Here is a 12031-nt window from a genome sequence, read left to right as displayed (position 1 = left end):
TGGGTCTGGAGTCATATGTAGGCCAGACCAGGTAAGGACGGCAGATTTTCTTCCCTAAAGGACATTAGCATCTTTCATTGGTGTCATGACCGGTACAGGCTTGGCGGGCCGAAGGGCCTGTTCCTGTGCTGTATTGTTCTTTGTTCCTAGTTAACCAGATGGGTTTTTGCGACAATCAACAATGGTTTCATGATCATTAGACTTTTAATTACAGATGATATTTTTACAAAATTAAATTTCACCATCTGCTACCCAACTTGCGATTTCAACTGGATAAACCTGAGGTCAGTTGCTCCCCAATGTCTGCACCATGGTGTCAATGGCCTTGGTGATACTCCTCTGTGAGTACGCCAAGCACTGCCATGCCTCGCCAAAGTCCACCCCGGAGGGACCCCGGATGGGTCGGCACTGCTGGCTGGAGATCCTGCGAGTGGACATGTGGTCAGCCGGAGGGAAGAATCATCATGCTGGCATGAACAACTCATGTGTGACAGGTCTTCTTGGTGGGGCCCAGTGGATACTCACCTCTGCGGTGAACGCCAATCTCAACATAAGTGACCGATCTGTCCTCAGCCACCCCGTGACCTCCAGGTTCTGTTCCTCTAAGGGGTTGAGAGGGGGGGGGGGGGCTGTTGAGGAGAGAGGAAAGACTGGGAACAGGCAGGTGCAACACTGCTGGGAATGTGAGGAGTGGGTTGGTGGATGCCAGGGTGTGCTGGGGCATGTTGTGGTCTTGTGCTGGGGGCGGGTGGTGGTATCAGACGTGGGGTTGTTAGCGGTGCGGAGGGTTGCTCTCCGGGGATAGCGGGCAGGACCGGTGCCAGGGGGCCGATGCCAGCTCATCCATATGGCCCGGTGGAGATCATTTGAGCTTCTTGTGGCACTGGGTGGTGGTCCTTCTGGTGGCGCTCGAGCTGACGGCTGCAGCCACTGTCTCCCAGGCAGCTCTGGCTGACCTCAAAGCCCCTCTGGGAACAGGGTATTCCATCTGGACTCCACCGCGTCCATCAGTCTGGCCAGGTTGGCAACTCCAAATCGCGGAGCAGATTTGCGTGGATGCATGGCTGCGTGCTGTCTGGGGTTTGCTCTGCGGGATTGGTTTAAGTGCTGTTCCCCCTCGTTAGCAGGGAGCTGCCGGGCACAGGCTCGGAATCAGCTGGCGGGACAGTCATTTGCGGTGTGAAGCCTGTGGGGCATCATTAAGTGCCTTAATTAATATTAGATACCGGTGATGGACTCGCTAGTCCGTTTGAGAAACTGTTTGGGAAACACCCGGCATTTTCTGCTCACTACAGCACTTTGACATTTTCCCATTAGATGGCGCCCTAAATCATTGATGGCTATGGTGAATAGCTGCCCCCACTCGTACCGCCTGCCACTTTGAAAAGAACCCATTTATTCCTACTCTATTTCCTGTCTGCCAACCAATTCTTAATCTATACCAATATATTACCCCCAATCCCATGTGCTTTAATTTTTCAATGGTGTGGCTCTTTATTAAAAACTTTCTGAAAATCCAAATGCAATACATCCATTTTCTATTCTAGTTACGTCCTCCAAAACCTTCAATACACACTGCTGCCACTGTGCATCGGTGATGGAGTGAATGTTTGTGAATGGGGTGCCAATCAAACGGGCTGCTTTGTCTTCGATTGTATCAAGCTTCTTAAGTATTGTAGGTGCACTCGTCCAGGCAAGTGGAGAGTATGCCATCATCCTTCTGACCTGAGCCTCACAGATGATGGTCAGGCTTTCGGCAGTCAGGAGGTGAGTTACTCATTGCAGGATTCCTAGCCTCTGACCTTCTCTTGTAGCCGCAGTATTAATATGGCTAGTCCAGTTAAGTTTCTGGTCAATGGTGACCCCCAGGATATTGATCGTTGGGGAATTTGGCAATTGTAATGCCATTGAATATCGTAATGTCATTGAATGTCATGGGGCAATGGTTGAATTCTCTTGTTGGCGATGGTCATTTCCTGGCGCTTGTGTGGCGTGAATTTTACTTGCCACTTGTCAGCCCACATCTGGATATTGTCCAGGTCTGGCTGCATTTGGACATGGACTGCTTCAGTGCCTGAGGAGTCACGAATGGTGTTGAACATTGTGCAATCGTCAACGAACATCCCCATTTCTGACCTTCTGATGGAATGAAGGTCATTGATGGAGCAGCTGAAGATGGTTGGACCTAAAACCTATATTGCCCACGCAACATGACAGATTCACAATCCAGAAACATGGAAATTCCACATGATTGCTTCTTGCAAACAGTTTTGTTCTGTACCTTTTCCTTCCCTCCCTCCCTAGGAAAGAATATCCCGATAAATGTATTTTTCTCTTTCACTGCTTAGATTTTTTTGCTGCTTCTGGTAATTTTCTTTAAAAGTTAAAACCTCTTTGGGGTTTAGAAGAACGAGAGGTGATCTCATTGATGCATGCCGGATTTTGAAGGGTCGACAGAGTAGCCACTGACAGGTTGCTTCCTCTGGCCGGGGAATCAAGATGTCGTCGCAGGATAAGGGCACCTTATCCCTTTACTTCACGTCTAGGATGTGGAGAGATTTCTTCACTGAAAGGATTGTGGATTTTTGGTGTTCTTTAGCCCAGATGGTTGTGGATACTTTTTCATTGAGTATATTCAAGGCTGAGATAAATAGATTTTTGATCTCCTTTGTCAGTGCTTCTCAAAGGTTTTCTGAGTATGGTCCCATTTTTATTCTTGAATATTAGTGCTTGGGGGAGTGGAGAGTTGTTGAGCTGGAGGAGTTGTTGAACATGGGGAGGGGGAGTGCTGATGTACAGGGAGCCAATGGTGTGTCTATAACTGTTTCAAAGACTGTTGCAATCTCGGAGCTAAGAATCATGCACAAGCATTTAATGGAACCTTGGAGCCAATCCCAAGGTTGTCCCGCCAGAGTCTCTGCTCGACAGTTACCACTGCTGCCTCACAACACCAAATGATCATTCCACAATTTGGACACCCCTGTCCTATGGAATTGAGGGATTTGGGGAGGAGTCAGGAAAGTTTTGAGTTGACTGAGAATATCAGCCATGGTCACACTGAATGGTGGAGTTTGCTGGGCGAGGGCCTCATGGTTTACTTCTGCTCCTCGTTCTTATGTTCAAATATTTTGCACCCTTTCTTTTTGTCAATGCTAGGATATCTGGTGGATATGTCAAATATGCTGTTTGTGTCTTTGTTAAAGGTACAAGAAAACGGTGAGCAGGGCATATGCAGCAGTGGAGATTGGAAACTCAATGAAGAAGAACTTGCTAGTAAATTTAATTCTCGGACTAAAGCAATAATCATTAATACGCCCAACAATCCATTGGGCAAGGTAAGGATGCAATATCCAGCTTTTCGACTTTTTGAAAAGTCAGGCATCAAATATATTGCTTGTATATCTAATCCGATTTGCAAAGGAAACTGTTCTCTATGTTGGATCACGGGGTTTGTTTGGACTGCACCAAAAACAAGACCTGTGAATTTAAAATTAAATCAAACAACACTGACCTTGACTCTGGGCGCGATCTTGCGGCCTCGATACACTCTCGCTCAAGCGAACCGAGGCCGGTGAATAGTGTGAGAGGCCAAAAACGAGACCCGTGCCAACCAGGCGCCAAACAGTTTGCGATGCAACCAGCCCGCTGTCCTAGGTGGAATCGGGATCTCGCCGTAGCGTGGCGAAAAAACAATTAAGTCCCATTTCCATACAATTAACGAGAGCCACCCCTTCTCCAATCGCCTCCTGGCATTCAGCGACCACCCCAGCAAGTGCTCGAGATGGTGCAGATTAGTACTCCTTTTAAAAAAACGTGAACCTGGCGGAAGGGCTTCTGTGGGGAGCCGAGGAGGTGAGTAGCCATGGTTGCTCAGAGGCAAAGAGCCCGGGGGCACTGGGCTTGCTGCGCCTGTGCTCAGTGGGAGGTGGGGGCCCCTCCACAGGGCTGGGCCACCATGGTAGGGTGGGGGGGGGGTTTGCTAGGGGGCAACCAGGAGGGGGGAACCATTCGCATCACCACCATATCAACCCCTGTATTGTGTGTACTCGTTCCGAGGGCAAAACTTGTCCCTGCCCATCTGCCCCACCAACCATCCATAACCCCCACCAACTGCTGAGGCCACTGGCCGTGCGGCTGAAGGCTTAGCCTTTAGGGGATTGGTAATAATGGTTAAGTGAGCACTTCACAAAACCCAAGTGGATTCCCGTGAGTGGGCGGGCCATGTAGTATGTGGGAGTCATTGCCTAGGATCCCAATCAGACCACGATGCCTGGACACTGTGCTGAACACTGAGGAAGGCAACACCACACAACGCAGCAGCTCACATCCGAACTCCTAGGGGATGGGACGCAGCTCTGGGGGACATGTCCAGGGCCGGAGGGTGGGCCAGTGCTACGGGGAGGGGGCCAGCGTCCGGGGTACATGGTCTGGGGCCCGCTGACGGGTGTCCACTGCAGCCGGGAGTACGTGGGCGGGCAACCCGGTGGAGTGAATCAGTAGAGGAATGGAGGGTTCTGGGGTGGGAGCCACTGCTGTTTGTCAGTCTAAGACCTTGGGTGGGATTCTTTGGAAACCGGCGGGGCAGCAACTCCGGTGCGAAGGAGTGGCGTGAACCATTCCGGCGTCGGGCTGCCCCGAAGGTGTGGAGTCCTCCGCACCTTCAGGGACTAGGACGGTGCCGGAGTGGTTTGCGCCGCGCCAGCCGATGCGGAAGGGGCTTGGCGCCATGCCAACCCACGCCCGGTTAGCACGAGTTGGCACATGCGCGGGAGCGTCAGCATGCACTGGCGTCATCCCAGCGCATGCGCAGGGGGGGGTTCATCTCCGTGCCAGCCATCGCGGCAGAATGGCACACCAGCCAGTGCAGAGGAATAGAGTGCCCCTACGGCACAGGCCCGCCCACGGATCGGTGGGCTCCGATAGCGGGCCAAGCCGCCATGGGGGCACCCCCCCGGGGCCAGATCTCCCCGCACCCCCCGAGGACCCCAGAGGCCGCCCGCGGAACCAGGCAAATACAGGCAACCACTCAGCCCATCGCGGGCCGGAGAATTGCCGGGGGGGCCGCCGACCGGCGTGGCGCGATTCCCGCCCCCGCCAAATCCCCGCCGCCAGAGAATTCGGCAGCTGGCGGGGGCGGGATTCACGCCGCCCCCCCGGCGATTCTCCGACCCGGCGTGGGGTCGGAGAATCCCACCCCCTGTCCCAATGCCTTATAGCTATTGAATGCTATAGCAGGAATATTGGACGGCCCATGTGCTGGACCCGGTCGCCAATCAGGCCAGGGAAGGACCCAGGCGGGAGTCCTGCTATGGTCCAGGGTGTACAGACATTGCAGGTCCATTGAACAAATGACGGACAGCGTGTGCCGCAGGAGGCGTCGCCTCAACAAGGAACGGTGCGGCACCTGTGCGGTATCCTCACTGACCGAGCACCACGTGGAGGAGGAGGACACCCACTCCCAGTGGCCATCAAGATCACTGCAGCCCTCAGCCATAACACCACGGGATCATTCCAGAACTCGAGTGGGGACTTTTGTGGTATCTCACAGGCTACAGATGCACCTGGCAGGTCAGAAATGCCGTGTATGCCCGGGCGGAAGACTATATAGTCTTTGACATGGACCAGGCTCAGCAAGATGCCTGGGTTACAGAATTCTCCGCCATTGCCGGGTCGCCCCAGGTCCAGGGGGTCATGGAAGCCACGGATGTGGCCCTGCGCTCACCGGGCCATCTGGGGGTTGCCCTATGTTAACAGAAAGGATTTCCACTCCCTAAACATAGAGCTCATGTGCGACCACCAGATGCAGATAATGCATGTGTGTGCACGCTTCCCGGGTAGTGTGCACAATAGCTACATCCTGGGGCCGTTGGACATTTTTGCCCTCTTCGAGGAGCTCCCCAGGATGGGTAGGTGGCTCCTGGGGGATAAGGGGTATCTGCTGAGGACCTGGCTCATGACGCCAGTACGGAGGCCGGAGACTGAAGAGGAGACCCGGTAGAACGAGGCCCATGCAACCACCGAGTGTCACTGAGAGGTCATCGGACTCGACATGCGTTCCGATGCCTCGATCGCTCCGTGGTGTACTCCAGTACACCACCCGGAGGATCGCCCGCTTTGTTCTGGTCTGCTGTGTTCTCCACAACCTGGCACAGCAGCAGGGCGACGAGCTGGAGGTTGGTGATGAGAAACACGTGGCCACCTCCGAGGATGAGGAGGCGCCAGACCAGCAGGGGCTGGAGAACGAGGCCAGGGAGGAATCTGAGGCACAGCCGGAGACTGCAGGGCGGGTGGCAGCAATGAGGACCTGGCAAGCCCGGAAGGCCAAGGAGGCCCCCACGCTCACCCGCTTCACCGAGGACCTGGCCTCGTCCATCATCTCAACCTTGCCCACCCACCACCCCCTTCTCCCAGGGTATGTGTCACATCATTCCAGGGTGCAGGGACTGTGTCGGCACTGTCGAGGGCAGTGTGGTGATAACCTGCAGAGTGCTGGTGCTCCTCAATCTATGCCAGAGACTGACCCCTGCCGATCTGCTGAGTGCTCGCTCACACACATCACCTGCACACGGTGATGCATTGCAGAAGAAAGTGACTGAGGCAGCCTACTGGTTGTGCACAAGGGTGTTTATTGTTCAATATAGGTCCCCACTTTCCTGATGGTCCACCTCTCCCCTGGTCCTCCTAGCTCTACTACGTTTAGGTGTCTTCGCAGGATGTACATCTGAGGTGGAGGCAGCCAGCTGCTTACCTCATCCCATGGGCATCCTCTGCGAGTTCTGGGGCTGGAGGGCCCCGGCTTACCTGTCGATGGCACCCTATACAGTGTGCTGACCCCGAGATGCGGTGGAACTCAGGAGTGATGGTGACCACCGTCACCGCCCCATACGATGGGTCCTTGTTAGCACTCAGCGCCCCTCCTCCCGGTCAGTGCCATAGGGCCCTGGGGTCCACCTTGGGACAGAGGGTTAACTGGTTTGAGCCCTGGCTGCCCCTGCATCATCTGGCTCTGCCAGCCCTGGCGGCACCCCATGGTCCGTACCATCATGTAGAAGCCCTCGGCGATGCTCCGCAGTGACTGGGACACGCTCTGCAGCGCTTCAGCCATGCCCACTTGCGACTGGGACAAGCTCCGCAGCACTTTGGACATTCCCATCTGGGAGTGGGACATGTCCTGCAGAACCTCATCAAAGTCAGCCTGGTACTGGCTGACATCCCCCAGTGAGGCAGTCATACTGCCGAGACCCTCAGCCATGGCCGTCACCAACTGCGCGACACCTTGGACACCTTCTCTAATGGTGCCGATACCATGCACCAGGGCCTCCACTGCGGTCGCCACCCTACCAATGTTGGCTTCGGTGCCACTCCTAGCCGGTGCCAGTTCCTGCGCCCGTAGCATCTGGGGCTCCTCCAATCGGCTATGGATCTGCTGGCATGACACTGACATCTCCATCTGAACGTCCCAGCTGCTCCCTATCTTCTCCATCAGCTCCGGCTAACCCTGTTCCAGAGGCTCAATATCAAGCTGCGTCCAGGGATCCAGCAGCCCTCTAACTGCTGTCTTGCCTGGAGGTTCCTGCCTCCACCAGATGTGTATCATCAGCATTGTGGTGCTCACCGGATTGTGCCCCAGAAGCCTGTCCACTAACATGTCCCGCTGCGGTGTGTATCTGTGCTGGTGGAGCGTGGGGATGACAGCAGTGCCGTGATTATGCATCCTTGGAGCTCTTGTCCGAGGTGTTCTTTTCGGAGTCAGGAGATGGTACCGCCCGGGATGGGCCGCGCCGTCGGCTGGAGGACCTGCGGGAGAATGGACATGTGGTCAGTGGGAGGGATGGGCCAGTCAGTAAGGCAATCACTACTCGTGTTTGACAGGTCCTCCCAGGAGGAGCTCAGTGGTTCCTCATCTCTGAGGCGTCTGCCAGCCTCTGCATGGATGAGTGCCCTGTCCTCGACCACGCCAGTCAGCTCCAGGGCCCGCTCGTCGAAGGAGGTGAGGATTCTCAAGTCCGGCACCCCACCGGCTGTCGGGGCCATCTCCCGCCGATTATGGGAGAGCTTTTCCTGAGGAGACCGAGAATGCATCGTTAGCCACTCGCATGATTCACAGTTGTGGCGGCGGGGCGGGGGGGGGGTGGTTTGTGAAGGAGAGTGGGTGCTGGGAGGGTTGGGGCACTAGGGAACAATCCACCCCAGCTGGACGAGTCCCATGCGGGTTATAACAGCAAGGCTTGTGTGTTTCTCTAAATCTCGGATGTTTATTATGTTCTCTTAACGTACACTTTGTGCTTCTGCTTTCTGAAAATATCATAGCTTCCATTAAAGCGGTCTTACCAAGTGTAGCTGTACTTCCTCAAATCAAAGAAACGGAAGAGGCTTTGCAAGTGTTACTGCCCTTCAAAATAAAAATGACAATGCAGGGCCAGAAGACTTTGTTGATAAACAATTGGCACAGATTATCTGATTGCAATGCTGTCAGTAACCCATTTGTTTAAATGGGTTAGGATGAACATTGTGATTAGAGTTTTGCACTGTTGTGTGCCACTTGAGTGCTGCTTTTGCAGCTTTTACAAGGAAGGAGATTGTTTTTTAATTAGCCTAGCCTTAAAAAAAATTGGCCAAATTACCGCTTTGACCAGGAGCTCTTTTTCGTTCCTAATGAACTGTGGTTTATGCATTTAGATATTTAAAATGGAAGAGCTGAAGATAATTGCAGACCTGTGCATTAAACATGATGTTCTCTGCATCAGCGACGAGGTGTATGAGTGGCTCGTGTACAGTGGACATAAGCACATCAAAATAGGTAATACTGAACATGTCAGATTATTGAAAAAGTCACCAAAGAAGCCAGGCCTGTGCTGGGGTGTGTGCACATCATGAAAACAATACTTCACATCAGCCGTGTGGGCCCTTTTCTCTGGAGGTCCGTCCTTAAACATTCCTACCTCTCTCTCTTTTTTCAAGGCACTCCTTAAAACCTACATCTTTGAACAAACATTTGGTCAGGTGTCCTGATAGCTCCTCCTTCGGCTAAATGTGAATTTCTGTCTGATTGCACGCCTGTGTTGGGCCTTGAGACTTTTTCCAACATTAGAGGCTCTATAAAAATGCTTGTTCTTTTCTCGACGACAAAACTTCATACCTTTTCTCTAACTGATGTAAAGCAGTTTCTATAAACCCGCTGAGGTAAAGACTGCACTCTGTAGGCGAGGAAGTATTCTTATCAACTCTGCCTCCACCCCAAGAATATTTTTCGGGAAGCATTTTAAAGTTTTCTCGAGACTCACTACGATGGGTCTGCTGGCTGAGGTTTAAATAGATGATTTTGTGTTCTGGCTGTCCTTGAGCATTGTCTCCAAACAGACCAGCAAAGCTGCCAGTCCTCACTTCAATGGTGAACAGTAATTGTGTGGTTATATCATTCAAATGGATCTTTGACATGAGTTTCTCCTCTGCTACATTTTTTTCCATGATGGGTATGAAATACTTTCTCTTTATGCTTCAGCTCTTCCCAGCCTCTTGGATCAGCACTGACTTCTACGAGGGAAAATTTGTGACCTGCCTTAACAGATCTGGTCTGATTTGACAGCTCGATTTAGCAAGAATATTTTGAGAAAGATTGATGTAAATTCTGTGGAAGTTTTAATTTTGTAGTCCCTGTTAAGCTTCCTTTTTCACCATGGATGACGCTAAGGATGATACAGTGCCTTAACTAATATGAAACAACGGCAATGCAGTCAATGCTGGTGAATAGAATCTGAAATAGATGAATTTTAAATAAATCATAGAATTTACAGTGCAGACGGAGGCCATTCGGCCCATCGAGTCTACACCGGCTCCTGAAAGAACACCCTACCTTAGCCCACACCTCCACCCTAACTCCCCGTAAGCCAGCAACCCCACCTAACGTGCGTGACCAATCCACCTAACCCGCACATCTTTGGACTGTGGGAGGAAGCCGGAGCACCCGGAGGAAACCCACGTAGACACAGGGAGGACTCGCAGACTCTGCACAGACAGTGACCCAAGCCGTGAATCAAACCCGGATCCCTGGTGCTGTGAAGCAACAGTGCTAGCCACTGTGCTACCGTGCCGCCCCAAATATGTTCGTAGAGAGATATGGAAAAAAACATGCATCTTGGCAACTTTATAACATTTGCAGTACTGTAACAAAAGTATGTTAAACTTGCTGCCCTCATCAAAAATCATTAATGACCTGATTCACTTCTGCTCGCCTTTTCCTATTTAACATGCAACAATTAAAGGTGGACTTGCTCTTTTTATCTTTGCTTTCTCCCTGAAACCATTGATTCCATGGTGGGTTACATTTCCAGGGGTATTGATTGCCCCCCTGGTATCTCATGTAGCCAGTCATTGCCTCTTCCTGCCCTTACCTTGTAAGGGCACCCTGACCAGGGCCACTTCTTCCGGATGGGATGCGGTCGGACATTCAGAGAGGGCTCCTGGCAGGATCGCCGCTGCCTGATTTTGGGTGGGAAAATGGATGAAATTCTGCCCCAAACCACGTGGGTCATTTTATCAAAGGGAGTATCAATTGGTCAAGCATGATGCTTCAAACTACTGGATAGTGATTGGGAACGGACACAACAACCACACCTCCGCCTGGTTCATCCACTCTTCTCCACAGCAGACTGAGCTATTTTTGAATCCCTTGTGTTTTCACTAGGCTGGTGTGTACCACGTTATGTTTTTTAGTTCTTTAATGCAACAGTGTTATGTGGTCAATTGTTTTCGTCTGATATATTTTCTTCTCTTCACTTTCATAGCCACTTTGCCAGGAATGTGGGAGAGGACTATTACCATAGGAAGTGCTGGCAAAGCGTTTAGTGTGACTGGCTGGAAGGTGAGTAGCTTTATCTATTTGCTTGTTTTGGACTAAAAGTCAGCAGCTCATTACATAACATGTCATGATTACCTCGCCGTAAAGCCTCTGATCATTGAGCCGTGACTCAGTGGGTAGTACTCTCACCTCTGAGTTCGAAGGTTATGAGTTCAAGACCCATTCCGAAGACTTGAACAAAATCTAGGTTGACACTCCACTGCAATACTGAGGGGGTGCTGCACTGTCTGAGGTGCTGTATTTTGATGAAGAAATACATCAAGGCTCCGTCACTCGTGCTCTCTCTCTCTCAGGTGAATGAGGAAAGATCCTGTCATAATCATAACCTAGGCCCTGCCGAAGCTTATGGCGTCAGGAATCTGGTCTTCCCAGAGTCCCTCGGGGAATATGCGCTTCCCCACTAAAAGGGACGGAGCTACATCTAGCTTATAAACCTAGCCGGGCTAGAACCGGCTGGCACTCACTCGGTTGGGTGGCACTTGCTTGAACTCTGTTCTTGTACTTTGAAATAAACCTCCTGTTTAACCTCATAACTCGGTGTGGACTTCATCTTTTATGGCGGACATAATACTGGCGACGAGGAGCAAAAGCAGACCCTGTCGACGCTGAGGCCTTCCTGCTCAGCCACCTCCTGAGACTCCAGTTGCAGGTCATGACCCGTGATCCATCTGTTTGGCCACTTAGACGCGTTCGATGCTGGGTTCGATATGCAGAGTACATGCGCTGCTATTTTCACACAAATATTATCACTGAAGATGAACGGTGCTCTTGCTGACAATGTGTGGGGCTCAGACGTATGGGGTTATCCATGGTGCTGGACACCAATACCTTCGCCCAGGTTGTGGGGCTCGTTGGGTGGCATTTTAGCCCGCATCCATCCGTTATCGTCTGGACTTACCATCTTAATACAACGACACATGCCCCAGTTGAGTCTGTGACTGAATGACCCGACAATGCAACTTTGGTGAATTTTGAGAATATGGGACCTCCTCCTCCCTCAGAAGCGTTACAGGGTCGCTTTGTCTGTGGCATCAATGACGCTGCAATCCAGCAATGGCTCCTGGGTGAGCCCACTTTGACGCTCCAGCAGGCCGTCCAGATTGCCCTGTCTTGAGAGAGTGTGGAGCGAGGCGCATTCAAGAGATCCAGGTAATGGAGGTCAATGCCCTGGGG

General features: G+C 52.0%; 1 protein-coding gene across 1 annotated transcript in view; it reads left to right on the top strand.

Annotated features, from left to right (window-relative positions):
* LOC140426100 (kynurenine--oxoglutarate transaminase 3-like) overlaps positions 1–12031 on the top strand; it is a 102398-nt gene that overhangs the window by 41042 nt on the left and 49325 nt on the right. Inside the window, exons 7-9 of the mRNA XM_072510455.1 lie at positions 3204–3335; positions 8680–8800; positions 10785–10861. Coding sequence (XP_072366556.1) covers positions 3204–3335; positions 8680–8800; positions 10785–10861 — 330 coding nt within the window. The remainder of the gene's footprint in view (positions 1–3203; positions 3336–8679; positions 8801–10784; positions 10862–12031) is intronic.

This window comes from Scyliorhinus torazame, chromosome 7 (genome assembly GCF_047496885.1).
Source record: "Scyliorhinus torazame isolate Kashiwa2021f chromosome 7, sScyTor2.1, whole genome shotgun sequence".
NCBI lineage: Eukaryota > Metazoa > Chordata > Chondrichthyes > Carcharhiniformes > Scyliorhinidae > Scyliorhinus > Scyliorhinus torazame.
The sequence above is the reverse complement of the archived record's forward strand: the minus strand, read 5'-3'. Positions and strand labels throughout refer to the sequence as shown.